Here is a 17904-nt window from a genome sequence, read left to right as displayed (position 1 = left end):
GTATAATGGATCAGACCTTGGTGTCCTTATTCTCAAGAGATTCTTGACTCTGAAGTCAAGGAACTCTTCATTAACCAGGAGACTGCCCCTTCTCTTCCAGAAATACGAAATGGTGATGCAGCGGGTGCAATCGGATCAGCACCATCCTGGTGTCCCTGTGGTTCCTGCTGTAGCTGGTGGAAATGGCTCCTGGGTTTGCTTCTGGCCTGGTTGCTTCTCCTTGGATTGCTTTTTGGACTCATTGCTCTGGGTAAGAAATAACTCAGGAACAAAATGTTGAATGGCACAGAAAGACAAGCAGAGGGTGTAAGCTGGTAAAGAGGCCAAGTACCAGAGATATCAAGGCAGAGAACTGAGGAGGAGCACATTCAGCTTGGTGGTGACTGCCACTAAGATATCACAAATGGACAGGAAGAATGGATAAGGAACGTAAACCTTTGATGAGGGGTTATATAGTCTTGGGGTGAGTAGGATAGGAAAACTTCCGAGATCTGAGGTCTTACTTCTTGGAGACTAACAGATTCCAAAGTTGTCATTTAAACTCCAGATATCCCTGCTAGAAAAAAAGATACAAAGAATAATCCTGCAAAACTCAGTGGCCATAGCCATCTGACACAGTGTTGCCTTGTCCCTGCTATTAGAACTAGGTATTTCAGGCATGCATCTGTGGCAGCATGTTCCCTAGCATTTTACTTTAACCTTCCAGCGGAAGAAGTGAGAAAGCTGAAATCTCGTGTGGAAAACCTGGAAAAAATCAATGGCGGCCTCCTGACAATTAACCAAGGGAATTCAAATATAGAAAAGGATGTTTCAAGAGTAGACTTTCTTCATGGTATTTCACCCTCCTCAACCTTCCCTTATGAAGAGTCAGTTTGGTTGATGGTGAAGAACAGACTGAACCAGGAAGTAGAACGAGGTGAGCAGAGTCAATGTCTGTGATGCTGCATGAGACCAGATTATTTAAAGGGGAGTGGGAGGATTTGATTGCCCAAGGGCCTAAAGACCAGGACTTTTAGACTGCAATGAAGTCTGTCAAAAATAGTGCCCTCACCTGTCCTCACAGACAGGCTGTGCTGGAGCTCAGAGTGCTGCCACTAACACTGGTGGTGCATCCCTTAAAGCCAGAAGAAAAGGGAGAAGAAAGGAGGATGTGAACCTGTGCCAGGATGTATCATGTTTGCTGTAGCAAGTGAGTTTTCCATTTTGAAAGAACGACACAGAAAAATGAACCCACACCTTATTTCATATGCTACTTTTGTTAGCAAGGGAAAGATGATTTAATTTTGTTTAACAGATGGTGGAAATAGGTTAAGAATAGAGGAGCTGACATTCTCCCGACTTCAGAAGTTTCATGGATTTGCAAAAGCAAATTTGCTGAGGAAACTCCACTTACAAAGCCATGCTGTGCTTGATAGCGGGTGCTGCCTGCAGCCTCAAAATCCAAATAGAAGGATCCTTGTATGTGAAGCGAGTAGCTATTCTGTTGTGTAGTGCACTCTAACAGCCCCTTCACTTCCTGTTACAGGCTACTTCCGAGGGGAGAGAGGAGAACCTGGTGAGAAAGGTACAGCCATATAGTCCTTCTGTTCCCCTGTCCTATTCCTTGGCTCTGGCAATGCACAAGTTTGGGGTGTATGTTGCCACAAGGGGCAATTGGCAGTGAGAGAGATGAAGCTGGTTTATACTTGAAGAAAAAGTGTGTAAAGCTAGTTTGCCACTTAAACTGTAGAGAGCCTGATCCAATGCAGAACTAATACAGGAGGCCCAGTCTTGCATTGTGCCAGTGTGAAGGGCCAGATCCTGTTTGCCACTAGTGCGATGGGTCTGATCCTGCACTATTCAAGTGTGAAGTGTCCCTGTTCACCCATAACTCCTTCATGTTTCATTGAAGGTGGGAGAGCAACTAGAAAAAACAAATGAATGAGCAATCGTTGGAAATATCTCCAGGATCTCTCCTGATTTTATTTTTTTTTCTTCTTTTCTCAGGTGACATGGGAATGCAAGGTCCCAGAGGTGAGTCTGGAGTTACCTGCTTTCTCAGGTAGATTGGCAGCCTGCCATAGGGTAGACAATGGATTTTTGCCTGGGCAGCAAACGGATTTTTGTTACTCCAGAAGTCAGAGAAGCTGATGCATTCTGTAGTTCAGAGATTCTTGTGATGGTTGGGGTTTTTTTGCTCTTCTTCCGGGCAAAGACAATTTTAGTTCACAGAAGAAGAGAAAATAGATCTCACTTTGAATCTGGAAACTTCTTTTACCTGGATCTTTTACCTGGAAGTCATTCCTGAAGCCAAGCTCTACCTGGTTTAATCACAGAGTGCTTCAGAGGATTTTGCATGGTGTGAATGATTCAATCCATTGGATAAATACAAGGGGGCCAATGTGGCATTGCTGGAGATAGATAGTGGAACTTGTAAACGTGCCAGGAACGTAAACTCCTTTTTATGGGGGGTGAGGGTCGGCCAAAGTGACAAACAGGGAAGACCTATTCCCCACTGACTGTCTATTTCTTTCTCCCTACAGGAGAGCGAGGACTTCCTGGTGTCCCAGGTGGGCAGTAGTACCATCCCCCTTTGAGGGAGGACATTTAGTGACATTACTGTAGGCAAGAGCAAATTTTGCACTGCAAACCTAGCTCAAGGTGGCTCTCTAAAGAGTCAGTATTTAGCATAGACTAAGTCACTTGATTAATACCTTGGTGCTGAGCTACAGACACAGCTCAGAGACTTGGTTACAAGCAAGGCCTCAGCCTGACTTCCACTTAGTTGAACGTGCCTAATTTGGGGGTGTGAAGATCCCAGCCTACCTTTGAAAGAGTCCCACAGCTGCATGAGTACTTGGCCCAACTTCCTTGTGCTCTTACATGTATTGTGTTTTTTCTAAAGGGATCCCTGTTCGAGTACCCACTTTCCAAGTAATATATTCTTTACCATGGCTGATGAATCCCTCCAGGCTACAGGTTCCCCTAATTTGCATGTTATTCTTTCATGGTACACAGACAAGGACTCTGAACATTTGTTGTGTTTTTCTTTCCAGGCATTCCTGGTCCAATTGGGCACCAAGGACCAGAGGGACCAAAAGGACAGAAAGGCAGCATGGGTAAGCATCTCTATCAATGCTGTGAGTCTCTCACAACTGACTGACACATGGCATGGGAATACAGATACCAGGTTGGTGTGATCATTGCCTTCCCCCATGGAGGTGGCCATGCAGCCTCTTGCCCAAGGCCTCCCAAAAAGACACTTTTTTTTACAAGGCATTTGTTTCCTATAGGTGATCCTGGCATGGAAGGTCCCATGGGACAAAGAGGTCGAGAAGGGCTACCAGGGCCTCGAGGGGAGCCTGGACCACCTGGATTTGGAGAAAAAGGAGACAGAGGTAGGAACTAGGTGTCCAATTCTTGGCTAAAGCAGAGATGGACAAAAGCTAGAGTATGGTCCCAATTTATAAAGCACCTCAGTGATAGAATTTTGATTATTCAAATCTAGATTTCATTTTAGACGTTTCCCAGCACAGACAAATCTGGCCTAAGGGATTTTTTTTTGCCAAATGGGTAAACAAGGTCTCACAGTCAGGTTTGAGTTTGGCAGAACCAAAAGCGCTTAGTATCAAGGTCATCTTCTTCCCTGTTATCCAAGTCACCAAAGCTGGGGGATTTGTCTTGCTCATCCTAAAGCCCAGTGAGACGGGATTTTTTTCTTGGACAATGCATGCTTATTTGGGTGTTTTGAACTGACCAGCAGATTATTCATGACACTTGCCAGAGAAAGAATAACAGGAGATGGGAAAATGGAAAAATGGGATCACAAATGTATTCTACAGTATCTATTCATGATCTTATTCTGCAGGTGGTGTTGGTGAGCCAGGTCCTCCAGGGCCACCTGGTCCCCCAGGTTCTGCTGGCCTTAAAGGTAAATAAGAAGATGGACAGAGAGAGCCTAGCAGACTGGTTAGGAGTAAATGAGCACTCCAACCTTCCTGTTCCACTTGTGTTGCACTACAGTAATCAGAAAAGTGAACTAATGGTCCTCCTTTTAGATAAAATTTACTTTGGTAGGTACATGTAACCTTTAGAGCAATAAATTCTTGGAGATTTTTAGTGAGAGTGGGGATTGGCAAGGAGGTTTCTCAAAACACCAATCTTTAAGATGTGTGATGTTTCCAGGTGTTTTTTCTCTGCTTTCAGAAATAATAAGGTAAACTCTATATCTCTAACAAGCTTCTAACAGAGTTACAGCTCTACAAATCCATGTAACTGGGATAAAAATTGCACTATAAAAAATGGGTCCCACTTGAAGCACAGATCCCAGCATCTCAGCCAAGATGGAAGGCTTGAGTCTCTTTACCTTACTTTAGGGAAAACCACTTCCTCTATGTCACAAGAACTAAATTGTGTAGATTTGTTGTCCTGGTTTTGAGTATGCTAGTGATGCAAATTCTTCTAGTGGCTGGAGGAATTCCGATCTGCTAAACAGATGGGTTGTGGATGCTGTTGGGCAAACCAAAATACATTTGTTCATTTTCTAACTGTGGTGTTACTGAAAGAAAATCCATGTTCCTTATTCACAGGTCTGATGGGTTCTCCAGGCCCACAAGGTCCTCCAGGTGAGTGCTGCATTCCTTTGCTATGGGATCTAGAGACTAGACAAAACAAAAACAGAGTGAAAGCTTCTCATAGTTTTTCTTCTTCAGTGATGCATAATGTTGAGTGGGGTGGATTAAACGCCCCATCTCATTTTTCTGCAGGTCCTCCTGGCCTACAAGGATTTAGAGGAGAAGCAGGTCTCCCAGGTGCTAAAGGTAAGCTTCTCTTCCCCTTGGCAATTACAGCAGCACTAGCTGATTTGCTTTTCTAGCACTGCTATGAGTAGCAGACTTGGTCTGAGCATGTAGCATTTTGATGCTAGGGGCAAAGAAAAGCATAAGACTGAGGAAAGGGGAGGAGGAACTAGACTTAGTGATTGCAAGCAAGTATTGAGAAATACAAGAGACACAGAGGTAATAGAACAGTCTAGGTGAGGAAACATGGTTGGATGGATGGAGCTGTATTGAAGGAAAGGAATTTCCAGTTTGAGTTTGTCTGATATCAGAGTACCTGTATTTCCCCTATGATTTTTCTTGATGCATGAAATTCCTTTCCCTTCTGACTTGTTATTACTATTTTTCAATCATCCATATATCTTTCAGGTGAGAAAGGAGCCACTGGAGCCCCTGGACCCAAAGGTATGTTGATCAATTAAATATTTTTTGTGGGTATTTTCTTTAGATTCTTTTAGATATAGATACTGTCCATGGGTATCAACCCTATCCTTCTTTGGCTTTTTTCTTCTGTGCTCTTGTCAGAAAGGAGACTTTATTTTCTCTGATGGAAACATTTTACAATGAAACAATCTCACAGAATCCTTCCCTTTTTTTGTACTACAGGCGATCAGGGTGAGAAGGGTTCTCGTGGAATGACAGGTCAGTGGATTGTTTTCCTGGAGTAACAGCCTATCTAATATACATGTGCATTATTTGAGTTTTCAAATAACAGTATAGCCCAGCCAATCCCAGTTAGCTTTCTGAAAAAGTATAATGATGTTATTGGTTATAGGAGTTTTATTTTTGCACCCAAGTTTTAAACAAATAGATCCCATTCTTGATTCCAGTAATCTTGGTAGCAATCTGTGTATTTAGCTTTAGCGAAATTCTCCCTCACATGCCCTGTATTCACTTCACTTGAGCTTTTCTAATGCCCAGAGACAGTCACAAATCATGAGGCCTGAACATCCTGTCAATGCTGTTTTTCAATTGCAAAGCACCAAATATTGCTGGCAGTCATAAGCTGTGTCTTCACCAAGATTTGTTTTATTCATTTTCATACCGTTTCACTACAGGTGAACAAGGCTTAAGAGGAATGCCTGGTCCTCCAGGAGAGCCAGGGGCTAAAGGACCTGTAGGTGGGTAACAGAAAACAGCTGTATTTATATGTGGGGCAATGCCATTTCCACCCAGAGTGTGTTTCTATGAGCACAGACAAGGAAACAACATGGGAGTGGAATCATACTGGTTGTGATCCTAGGTCTTTTCTTTAGATAGCTAAGATTAGTCTGTATACTCAGAAAAGATGTCCTACAGTTAAGTTTCAAGTGAACTTTTTCTGGATCTTCAGTAACTGCAGCCAAGGTTTCTTTCAGATACAGTGTGATGAAAAGCCACTCCCTTGTGTTTAGGGCTGTGCTCTGCTTAGTAGAACAGGGCAACTGTGGTACTATTTCAGCAGTCCCTAACAATCTCTTTTCTTTGGACAGGACAAGCTGGCCGTGATGGACAGCCAGGTGAAAAAGGTAAAGGATTCCTTTGAGGTAGAAGTGCAGGTACTTTCTGATTTGGCAGGAGGTTGATTTGTAAAAGGGGTGGGAGAAGATGGCAGCAGATTCATGTTCTGAGATCTTCCTGTCTCAGAAGAACTGTAGAGTCAACCATGTAAGCATGGAACTGAGACGCATAATGGAGCTGGCTGTAAACTTGTGACAGACTTCTTCTCACTACAGAACTCTTCTGTCATTGATGTTCACTTCCCAGAGACTGATGCTGGAACTGGCCAGTTGGCTATGAGGATACAATAGGTAGAAAGTGCTGCAGGACAGCTGGTGGCCAAGCTTGAATGGATTGTTAGATTGTAAGTCAGTGACTTCTGGCTTGTTAATGGTGATTATATCTCTAGGTGACCCAGGTCTTATGGGAATGCCAGGAGCCCGAGGCCCTCCAGGACCCTCTGGAGATGCAGGACAGCCAGGTAAAAGCATACAGAGACCAAAAATACTTTTTTCTCAGTTGGGAACACAAATGTCTTTGTTGACAATTTCCAGTCTTAATTTGAAGTTAAGGCTGGCAGAGGATATCTGAACTGTAAGATGGTGATGAAAGGAAAAAACACAGGCAATCTAGACCCTTTGTGATCTCAGGATTGCACACACTGCAAACAAGAACATCAGCTGCTATGAGCCGTCATTCAGTTTACATACCAGGTGCTAGGCCAATTTACACGACTTGTGGGCTGTGTGCTATAATTTTAAGTAAATGTAATCTTTTTCTCCCTGTCTGTCCTTTCCCCACCTGAAATTTGTTTAGACATCTTAGAATTTTTGCCTTTTTCTTTCAGGTCTCACAGGACCCCAAGGACCGCCAGGTAGGTTTTTCCACCATGTTCCAATTTATCATTGACACACTTTGATATGGGCTCAAAAACCCCTTGTAATTTTCCCTCTGTGCTGCTTGGAGCTTCCAAAGTGATATCCCAACGTTTCTGCATCTCCCATGGCTTTTGAGACAGTTTTTGTGGTTGGTGTGTAATTTTTGAGGAATGCAGGGCCTTGGAGTGTTTGAAAATTTGCCTCTCCCCAAAACATAGTGTGCAACAAATAACATGTTTCAGTTCCCTGTGCATCACTGAAAAGTCCTTCTAATCAGCAGCAGAAACAGAGGGGAGAGTATGTAGCAATAGAGGTGTAAACAGAGGATGTGATATCTGCAAGCAGAGGTGGTTTGGGGGGCAAGTCACCAGGGAATTTATCCAGGAGCCTCAGGACAGGGAGCAATACCTGGAAGAAACTACAGGTAAATCCAGGGAGCAGTGCCATCATCCAGGGAGCAGTGGGAGAAGGGAAGCCCTTAACTGTGCCCAGGGACACTATCAGCTCAGTCTACAGTCCACTGTTAAATCCTCCACTTGCTATCAGGGACCTGCTTATAAATGCTGAAAGCCAGGGTCTTGAGTAGGGGAGTTCCTTCTATAAACCCACAAGTGAAACTCAACTGGGGTACCTGAAAAAAATAGAACAAACAATATTTGCACTAACCATTTAAAATTGTTCATCTACCTCATATCAGGACTTCCAGGCAACCCAGGCCGACCAGGGGCTAAAGGTGAGTTTTGCTTCTTCCCTAATACCCATTTTCTCTCTAAGCAGTTCATTTTAGGGAGGATTAGCTGCTCTGCTGACCAGTCCCTGAATCAACAGTGGCATCTAGTGGCTTTAGGAAGGGAAGGTTTGAGAAGCAGACGGTAGCCGAAGCCTCCTTGAGTATACAGAAGAGGCAGGGCATCTGCTGAGGCACTCAGCATGACAGTTCTCCCCTGAGAAAAAGTTAGCAAACCTGGTTCTGCCCTGAGCATATGAGTATGGTGCCTGGTGACTGCAATGGAATCTGTGTGCCTGCCCCGGATAAATCAAGGCCTATTGCCTATTCTGACAGATGTAGTGCTTGGAAAGCTGATCAGAGGATATCTCTGGATTAGCTGAGCTGTGTTGCTTCCTCCATGACCTTCTAGTGCTATGAATTCTCAGACAAGAGATCAAGGGCAAAGAGAACAGAAATCACATGTTTAATAAGACAATGTCATTGAGCTAGTGATGAATCTACCCCAGAAAAGCAGTTCATCTCTTGTCTCTTTCTTTTCATAGGAGAACCTGGAGCTCCAGGAAAAGTTATAAGTGCTGGTATGTAGTGCTGTGAGAGTTCAAACACTTCTGCTTTTGGAGGATTTTCTTGGAGGTTTTTTGGAGGTTTTATGTTATGCCTCCTAAATTCATCTCAACTGTGTGTCAGACCTGTACTGGGACTCCCTGTGCTGGGAGAATACATGTGCTATAGGCGTATGTATTCCTTAAGGATAGATTTGTTACACATTCGCTGGATGTGTGTATATATGTGTATGTGTGCAAGTGTATGTCTTTGTGTTTCAGAGGGTTCGTCAACTATTGCTCTGCCAGGCCCACCAGGTCCCCCAGGCCCAGCTGGCCCCACTGGACCCCCAGGTGTTCCAGGTGAGGAAGCTGCTCCTCTGCTGTGGTTTTTGCAGGCAGCTTGCATTGCTGTGCATCCAGTTCTTAATTTAATGTGTGATGTATATTGTCTCTGCCAGGCTGCCCTGTCTGGGAGGCAAGATTGCTCAGGCAGTCTAGATACTCATGGTCCTCACCCTTCCATGCAGAAAGACCAAGATCTCAGGCTGAGTTAGGGAGGCAGCAGCCTCAAGGGAGAAATGGGATATGATCACAGTGGGGCAGGACAGAAGGGAGGGCTGAGAAGATGAAGAAACTAGGAACGCTGTTGTTGTCCTTTGATCTGATGAGTACAAAGTAGTGATAGATCAAATTGAGCGAGTAGAATCAAGTTCTTTTGCCTCTCAGGAAAGCAGGCTTGTGTCTAATCCCTCTCCTGGCACTGTTATTGAAATCAGGAAGTGCTTGTTTTCCAGTCTTAGCTTTCAAATCCCACATGAGCATCTACAAATCTTTCACACAAACACACACACACTGACTCTGGCTATGCATGAGCTTGGTCCTCAGACTCCTCTGTTCCAGGTCAGACACTGCCCTCCAGCACGCTGGTGTCAGGCAGCAGAGTTCCTGAGCCCTGGTTCTCATGGCACTTCTGTGCCTCTCCCAGCTGTATAGCTGGAGCTAATCCTGGAGCTGGTTTGGTAGAGCTAGCCTCAATTTGCAGCAGGGAATGCAAGAGGAGGGTTAGGCCTGTTGCATTTCTATTGTGGTCAGTGACATTCTAGTTATTTCCCCAGTCTAAGAGGCACCAAGCACTTTAATTGCTACATGATGGAAAATAAGCCTCTTCGGAGCTTCAGGTAATACATGGGACATTGATGAATTCATACCCCATAGCAATTTCATTTACTTGTGCAGGCAAATACATTATTTGATAGTCTCAGTTCTTATAAAAGACCTATTGATTCTTTCCTGCTACTGTAAAATACAACCAGGAAAATCTAATGCAATCTGTTTTTTTCCTTTGAAACCAGGTCCTGTTGGACCAGCTGGTCTCCCTGGACAGCAAGGTACCGTTCTCCATCAGCTTTGATTGTGCTTCTTAAGAGAACTGAATTCATTAGTTTTTCCTTTGTTTCTAATTCTCTCAGCCCTTGGCACAATCTCTTTCCCTTTTGTTTGCAGACTTCTTCCTTTCAGTTCATTTTGCTGCATTATTTAGCTTAATTAATCTTGTAAAGAATTTCTATTCTTTTTTTCTTTCCCGAGGAAGAAGAGGGGTAGTAAGAGCCAGTGTGATGTGGATGCTGCAAATGTCTTTTTTTCTTACGTTATTTATTCCGGAGGCTGGTATTTCTAAGGCACTTCTGAAGTGAAGTTGCCTTTCTGTGGTAGGGGCTATAGCCCAGCTGGATACCTCCCACCATTTTGAAAGGTGGGAGAACAAGCTACAGCCAAATTGGGAATAAAGTCACTGTGAAACCACTGCCAATTGGACAGACATCGTTTGGAAGGGCCTGAACAGAGCTGACTCCTAAGAACCTTTCTTATCCGGTTTTCTATGATCTTGTTAGGGCAAATTGTGTAGTAATTTCCACATTTGAATACAGTGTCCCTCAGAGCCAGAGACTGAGTCCATGCTCCTAGTTCACATAAGCAAAGTCTGAACCTGTTGTTGAGGAGGTGAGAAGTGGGTACAAAATGTCACCCTCTCTCAGTTAAATAATTCACTTTCTGTTTGTTTTTTTTTCCTGAAAAAGGTCCACGGGGCGAGAAGGGATCCCCAGGTGAAGCTGTGATAGAAACTATCAAAACAGAAGTCTCATCGTTAACATCTCAAAGTAAGTGGGCCTGCCTTTCCACTCCTTTGCTTGGAGAGGTACGAGAGGCCTCAAGGCCTGCTCACAGCTAACAGGAGTTGCCTCTACCTCTTTCCTTGCAACGTGACATAGGGCAAGTGTGTGTGTGTCTATTTTTGGTGGTGGGACAGCAATACCATCTCCTTCTTCTGCCCTCCTTCTCATCTGTGCATCCCAAGTGCTTTCAAAAGGAGGTAGATGGCACCAGGCCCATGTCACAGAGAGGAAAGCTAAGGAATGGTGACTGGTGAACAGTCCCCAACAGCAGAGATGGTCACGGAGCTGTGAGGTTTCAGCCTGGCCTTTTAGCCACTGTGTTCACACAGGGCAGTTCCCTTATGTAATATGAACACAGAACCATGAGTGAGAGGAGAACCAGTTTGAAAAGGCACATTAATCTAAGCGACAGACTTCAAAATCTCTCTGTGAATTAGAGAGCAAATTCACAGGGGAGCAAATGCTATTTTAACATGAAAATAAGTGGAGCAGAACAGAATGGTTTAGCAGCATCCCAAGAAAAGTGTCTGCTTGCTCTGTGCAATACTAGATGTGTGGTGCACTTACAGTCAGTATTCCTAGGCTCTGGGACCTTTGCAAGTGTGCAGGAGAGGCAAGGCAGAGGAGGGCATAAAATCATAAATGATCCTTGCCTGATCACCATCTGAATGGGGGTCATGTAGATCCAGACCATGCTTCAGTACTGTCCCATCACCCATTCAGGAGTCTTGGATCTCAGCATCACTGAACTTTGAGTTTGTGCCTCAGCTTGGAGGTGAGGATACATCTCCAATCAAGATAACACAGTGCAGATACTTGTTAAATAATGGCTGTGTTGTGTTCTCCTCCCAAAACTTGCTCCTTGTTGAAAGAATCTTTCCTCTCCTTGGAAGTTCTTTCCCTCCTTCTCTAGCCTTTGACTCCTTTGCTCTTTCCCTCAGCAACCGTTACTCTCCAGAGAGATGTCCTCCCTGTTTCCAATATGCTGCCAGCCTGCTCCGCACTGTATTTTGCTTCATGTCCTAACCTGCGTGCTGGCAACCAAACACATCTCTCTTCTCCCCTCTCTGCCTCAACTTTGGCTTAGGTCACCCAGGTCCTACCTTAGTCCACCTTTGACTGTAAGAGCTTCTAACAGCAATGTAACAACAGTGTTTCCATAGCAGCAGTAGCTCCATAGCAACACTTTTCCCTTTTTTGTGTGTGTTTCATTTGCACAGTGCTGGCAGATTTACAAGGGCGAGCAGGACCACCAGGTCCCCCTGGACCACCAGGTACGTAATATAGCAGAGCTCAGTATGTAAGCAGGGGGACACTAACACACATGGCACACTTCTGGGCCATGCAGTTTGCTGAATAAATATTCTACAATACCCCTGTTTCTTTCTTCATCAGGTGAATCTGTGCAGGGACCCCCTGGACCTCGTGGCCCCCCAGGTAAGAGCTTGATTCTCTGAAACAAACCTGGAAAGTGTGAGGTTTTTCCAGTGCCTCTATCCTGTGCCTTGCGATATCCCAGATAGATACAATCTTGGACCTTGTGGAAGTTAGCAGAGCTGACTCTACTGGAAGCAGAATTTCACACAGTGTGTTCCTACTAACACAATTTCACTGCAATATAGTTTCACAGCAGCAAGACGCTGCCTGAGAGAGGAGATTTGCTTTGGCAGAGGTTTGCTAGCCAGAGTAGTAATTCATAAAAGCCATACTTTTTTGGGAAGACACTCAACATTCTCAAGTCCCCAAAGGAAGTAACTGCAATCACTTCTGTCTTTCCTTCTTACTTGTCCAGCCTTAACTTGCAGCTGGGGACAGAGGAATTGGTTGTTATCATAAGGAACATATCCCCACTCCACTTCCTGTAGCACAGATTTCCCTTTCACAGCCAGAAGAGGGGAGGTGCAGGAGGACACAAGACAGGAGCATAACCCCATTCCTTGCTTTCTGCTCAGTAGCAAAGAGGAGTAGGTCAGGTGTGTGATGAAATGAACCTTCCCTCTCAATGTAGTGAACGCCAGCTGGGGTAGGCACTCTGTACCACAGAGAAAGGAGTTTCTCTGTCCTACATCTGCTGTGGTGGCAAATGATAATGAAAAATAACTAACAGGGATAGATGTGTGTGGAGAAAACAATGATACTAGCCTACACTTGGAAATATTTGAGCTATGGCCATAGCTGGAGATATAGCAGCTCTGATGTGCATTTACTTACATTGCTGAGGTTCATCCTTCCTGAAGCCTGTTTGTGTCCCTTTTGCCTAGGAGAAGGATTGCCAGGACCTCCAGGTCCACCAGGGAGACCAGGATCTTCCATGTCCACCTCAGGTAGGTTCTTCCCACTCATTCCCTCTCCTGTGCCCTGGGAATGTCCTTACTGTTGGGGTTCCAGGGAGCACATCCTTGGCCAGGACCAGGTGAAGCCAGAGAAAACTTGTGTCATGTTCTGTTGGATGTCATGAAAAAACCTTTTTGTTTTAATTACAGAAACATTCTTCACAGGACCACCAGGTCCACCAGGCCCACCAGGCCCGAAGGGAGACCGAGGTGGGTATATCCTGCTGCCTCACCAAGATACTAGATGGATCTCAGCACCTCACTGAAAAGAAGGAAGGAAGGGCTTGGAAGCAGAAAGTGTCCTGCCATTCTGTGGCTGTAAGAAAGCTAGCACAGTGGTAACTAAATAGGACTCCTGTCTGCTGCCATAAAACACGTCAGTCTTTGTTGGAGAAATTTATTAGCCTCCAATACTGGTGTCAAGGCAATGGCTGTATTCAGATCCCAACTTCACAAGCCCATTAGATTCAGGGGCATTCAGAGCTTCAGATTTGCCATTAAAGGGGAACAATCTTTTTGCAAAATGCAGTGTGGACTTGGCTAAGTCAGTGCAAGGAGGTGGCCCTGTGAAGTGTAGCTCAGCTCTCAGCTGGCAGGAGAAGATGGGACCTACTCCCTTTACCCATTTCTGCCCTGCAAATTGAAGGCCATGATAATATTCTGCAGTGTGGGCTGCGATGTTGCAGATCAGAACAAAGCAAATATTAACGCTGTTCCTCTGCTCCGCTGTTCATAGGCGAACAAGGTCCACGAGGATTCACTGGTAAGGAGGCTTCCAGGAGACATCAGTGGGGTGGGGTGCAGTGTAGCTTGCCTGTGTATATGACTGCTCCTCTATTTCTGTGTCCCATGCAGGAGAACCGGGTGAGCCTGGCCTTTCAGCGTTCTCATCCCATGGTCAGTCTGTGCCCCCTTTCCTCCTTTGAATTCATTGTCCCTAGGCTGAAACCAGGGGGCAAAATCCTGCTCTATTGATTCTAGCTTAGTTTTAGTGGAACCAGGATTTTGCCCACACACTTTATTCCTGTGAATCTCTGACTCTCCTTCTGCAACTGACAGGTGACAGAGTCACCATGCAGGGACCTCCAGGAGTTCCAGGCCCACCAGGCCCACCTGGACCCAAAGGTGAAGTTAAAAATCTTCTCTCTTTCTTTGCTGGTGGCCTCACAGCCAAGAGTGGTTGAGACTAAAGAATAGAGCAACCTGGTCCTTTGAGAACTACAGCTGTGCCCACCCCTGCCTTTTCAGGCAGAGCAGGACCATGGCAATAAAATTGCTCTGAGCACAAGGTGCCTGGGCAGATCACAGAAGGGTCAGAAAAGCTGCTGCAGCCTCTTCCTTCTGCTCTTCCCCTTGCTAATTCAAGATAGTCATTACAAGGGCTGCGTAGTTGCTTCTCTGACAACATGTAGCTCAACTGTTTTACACGACCAAGTATGCAACATGCAGTGACACCCATTACAATTATCTGTCTCCCTCACTTTGGTTTCCAGGTGATGCAGGTGTCCCAGGCGCTCCTGGCATCCCAGGAGCATCTCGAGGTAAGAGGGCAGACCATCATTGCTCTGATATTATCAAGAAATGCTGACATCCTGGTGGAGACTTTGAAAAAGCTCCGTTGGGTTTTACAAGTGTGGGTGCCAACCTAACGCTGATGGGATTTGTGTTCAAAACCTCTTTTTTTACAGCCTGCCTTAAATCAGACAATTTAAGAATTGCAAGTTTTCCGCTTCCAGCTTACTGGGAATCCTTTAAGCCAGAGTTTGTCCTCATGGGACATGAAAGAAAGGGATTCCAGGTTGGCCAACCATGTTCCACAAGGGATTACAGAAGCTGCATTGAACCCTCTTGTGGAAACACTTCTGATCAGAACAAAAGTGCCCTTTGTTCAGTTTTACTTACCCTCAGGTGGATTCATGTGAATTAAGCTGTTTTCATTCTGAATAAGAGCATCTCTGTTTGCAGGATATTAATGCAGTTTCACAAAAAGTGCATATGGATTAACTTAAGTGTCCCTCCATGTGAACAAGCCCTCTGCTTCTCCACATTGTGCCCTAGGAATACTACCTCAGGGTGCTGGGAAGATAAACACCTTAAAGAGCGTGAGGTGACAGGAGTCACACAGGGCCCACCTGTATCTTGCAGTGGAGACCAGTGAGGAGGTTCTTCAGCTGGTGCTGCCCAGGCTGGCTGGGATTGGGAGCAGCAGGGCAGTGAGGTTAGCCTAATGAGCTTGAGTGCTTTATGGATCTCTGTCTATATTTCTGCACAGCATTGCACTCTGGTGCACAAACTGACCAGGTCTGTCCGTACAAAGCCAGGAAGGTCTTTGGACTCAGCCCTGCAGAGCTGTGTAGGCTGAATTATAAGATGCTGAATTAATTGAAGGTGTTATACTGACTAATTACCCATGCTCAGACTGTGTTTAGAGATGAAGAGGGAGCCCCTCCATAGTCCATTCCCAAAGCTCTCTCCAGACCTGTCAGAAAGACTCAATGCAAGCACACTTTAGCATTGCTTGGTCTGATGCAACCAGGCCAAAAACATTCCTTCTCCTTACAATGCTTTTTGTAGGTGGATCCAGACAAATTCAGGGACCCCCAGGACCTCCTGGGCCACCCGGTCCTCCTGGCCCAGGTGGAAGTTCATCTCAAGAGATTCAGCAGTATGTCACTGACTACCTGAAAAGTGAGTATAATGAGATTTTGCCATGGGTCAGCAGATGCATGCCTATCTCTCTTTTGCTCCCTGAGCCCCTTGTCACTTTCCCTTTAGAAGCAGCAGCCCTACTGCTCTGGCCTTATTTTTGTTGAACGCTATGAAGTGCGGTTGCCCACTGTGGCCTCTGCAGAACTGTCCTTCTATCAGCCTGCTTTTTGACAGAGGAAGAGGGTCCAGTAATTGTGCATATGGCCATTGTCTTCCCTCTAGTGATGTGGGCATATCTTGGGCTTCCTACCTAGGTGACAACGTAAGGCATTATTTGGCTGGTGCCCAAGGCCCACCAGGCCCTCCAGGCCCACCTGGAGTCATCACCACTGCGGATGGGATGAACTTGGATTATGCGGAGCTGGCTACCCGTGTTATGAACTATATGACAAGTAAGTACCTTGTTGGTAAGCTCTGTACTGAGTCACGCTCTTGGCTGAGCTTGTGCAACACCTAGCAGGTGAGAACCAGAGGAGAAACAACAGTCTTTAAATAGCAGCACCCCAACCCAGTTATTCATCTTCTGCAGTCTTGGACCAGGACTCCACGCGGCTCAGGTAGCCTCTGAGCTTTGTCCCATTTTGATGGTTAGATTAACTAACAGTTGGTGCTGTTTAAAAAGTCTCACATTAAACATAGCTGTTAGACCTTGTAAAGTCCCCAAGACCCAAACAGAGGTGGCTGTATTTGGTATATGTAGTCTTGGGTATTCTGGGGCTGTCTTGTATGCTTGGGGCCCTTCTGAAGTAGACAAAATTCCCAGAGCTTTTGGAAGCAGCCTGGAATCTCAGTCAGAAGAGCACAGACCACACTGATGTGGAAGCAACGAGGCTGTGTGAGACAGCAGCTGATTCATGGCTGGGGGCACGGGAATCCCATTCCACCAGTTAAACTGGATTAATTCAGCTTTTCTTAGTCCCTGCCTGACCTCTCTTCACCTTCTGTCTCCTCTTAACCCTGCCTGACATAAAACCTTTTCATTCCCACAGGCTCTTCAGATCGCTATCAGTCATTTGCCAGTTCGGTATCAACTACATCCATTTTGTACCAAGAACTTCTGGACATGCTGCAGAGTAAGTGACCCTGAAGGGAAACATGGGGGATGGGGGTAAAGCATCCCAGCAGCCTGGTGATCTGCCCTTCCCTTCCAGTCTTCTGCCTCCAACCGGAGTTACCAGCAGCTGCTTCGGAGGGCAAAGGCCTGCCATAGGTGCTGCTGAGTGACCTGCAATGTCTCCTTCCAAGTCCTTTGGATGCAGATTTATGTCTTGTACTGGAGAGTTCACGTGCTTTCCAGAAGCTATACTTTCTTACCTGTTTGCTTTTCATACCCACTGTTGTAACTCTGCAGTTTCCCCACTCTCTTGCCTCCCTTTCCCTCCTTGGCTCTCTAGGTGGCCTCTGCCTATGTCCCTCCTTTTTGGGAATTCCCCACAATTTCCTCCAATCTCCCACTAAATCTTGGGAGCTTTTCTTTCCAGTTCTTTCGCTCTCTTAAGGTTCCCCATTCCTTCTTGCCCACTCCAAAGCCTTGCTATGTCTTTGTTCTTAAGGTGAAGAGGATACCCAGCTCTGTATTCTTATCTAACACACTGTTACTGTGGGCTGATAGATAAATCACCAGGATGTCATTTTGCTGTGCCTGAAGATATTGATGATCCTGGCCAACACTTGCGTTCCTCCTATGTGATCCAGTGGGGGGTCAGTCAGATTCCACATTCCAAACAGACAAATGGCTGCTGAAATACCACAGAGTTCAGTGTGCTCTTTTCCCTTGACCCAAGATGTTGTCCAGGGTGTCCTAAAGAAACAGAGCACAAAGAGGTCCCTTTGGCAATCCAAATTCTCATCCTCCTCAAACCCTGGGTTGTAGGACGTTCCCAGCCCTGTCACAAATGTTTGTGACACCATACACAGGGCAGATCACCCTCAGAAAGGGAGGTGAGGGAGGAAGGTAGCTTTGCATCCATAGGTTTCGATGGTCTCTGTAGTGATGGGGGCTCAGCTCACAGGCTGGGAACCCCTCACACCTGGCATCTTCACAGCAGCTGGACAGTCTTAAAAGATGCATTTTTCATTTCCAGGAGAAGAAATTCGTCAGTATCTAATTGGACCTCGGGGCCCACCAGGACCTCCTGGACCAGGGGGAGATGGCATGTCTCTGTCACTGGATTATGATGAGCTGACCAGACGGTTTATCAGCTACTTGACAAGTAATGGTCTTTATTAGTGTGCATTT

General features: G+C 45.6%; 1 protein-coding gene across 1 annotated transcript in view; it reads left to right on the top strand.

Annotated features, from left to right (window-relative positions):
- COL17A1 (collagen type XVII alpha 1 chain) overlaps window positions 1–17904 on the top strand; it is a 66273-nt gene that overhangs the window by 42373 nt on the left and 5996 nt on the right. Inside the window, exons 17-49 of the mRNA XM_072870118.1 lie at window positions 101–250; window positions 707–916; window positions 1526–1564; window positions 1987–2013; window positions 2523–2549; window positions 3036–3098; window positions 3273–3377; window positions 3848–3910; window positions 4569–4604; window positions 4746–4799; window positions 5187–5222; window positions 5424–5459; window positions 5876–5938; window positions 6290–6325; window positions 6706–6777; window positions 7144–7170; window positions 7872–7907; window positions 8447–8482; window positions 8729–8809; window positions 9802–9837; window positions 10528–10608; window positions 11844–11897; window positions 12019–12060; window positions 12885–12947; window positions 13107–13166; window positions 13693–13719; window positions 13812–13853; window positions 14016–14081; window positions 14450–14497; window positions 15531–15644; window positions 15920–16057; window positions 16655–16738; window positions 17750–17878. Of these exons, the coding sequence (XP_072726219.1) occupies window positions 101–250; window positions 707–916; window positions 1526–1564; window positions 1987–2013; window positions 2523–2549; window positions 3036–3098; window positions 3273–3377; window positions 3848–3910; window positions 4569–4604; window positions 4746–4799; window positions 5187–5222; window positions 5424–5459; window positions 5876–5938; window positions 6290–6325; window positions 6706–6777; window positions 7144–7170; window positions 7872–7907; window positions 8447–8482; window positions 8729–8809; window positions 9802–9837; window positions 10528–10608; window positions 11844–11897; window positions 12019–12060; window positions 12885–12947; window positions 13107–13166; window positions 13693–13719; window positions 13812–13853; window positions 14016–14081; window positions 14450–14497; window positions 15531–15644; window positions 15920–16057; window positions 16655–16738; window positions 17750–17878 (2181 nt within the window). The remainder of the gene's footprint in view (window positions 1–100; window positions 251–706; window positions 917–1525; window positions 1565–1986; window positions 2014–2522; window positions 2550–3035; window positions 3099–3272; window positions 3378–3847; window positions 3911–4568; window positions 4605–4745; window positions 4800–5186; window positions 5223–5423; window positions 5460–5875; window positions 5939–6289; window positions 6326–6705; window positions 6778–7143; window positions 7171–7871; window positions 7908–8446; window positions 8483–8728; window positions 8810–9801; window positions 9838–10527; window positions 10609–11843; window positions 11898–12018; window positions 12061–12884; window positions 12948–13106; window positions 13167–13692; window positions 13720–13811; window positions 13854–14015; window positions 14082–14449; window positions 14498–15530; window positions 15645–15919; window positions 16058–16654; window positions 16739–17749; window positions 17879–17904) is intronic.

This window comes from Ciconia boyciana, chromosome 8 (assembly GCF_034638445.1).
Source record: "Ciconia boyciana chromosome 8, ASM3463844v1, whole genome shotgun sequence".
Lineage (NCBI taxonomy): Eukaryota > Metazoa > Chordata > Aves > Ciconiiformes > Ciconiidae > Ciconia > Ciconia boyciana.
The sequence above is the reverse complement of the archived record's forward strand: the minus strand, read 5'-3'. Positions and strand labels throughout refer to the sequence as shown.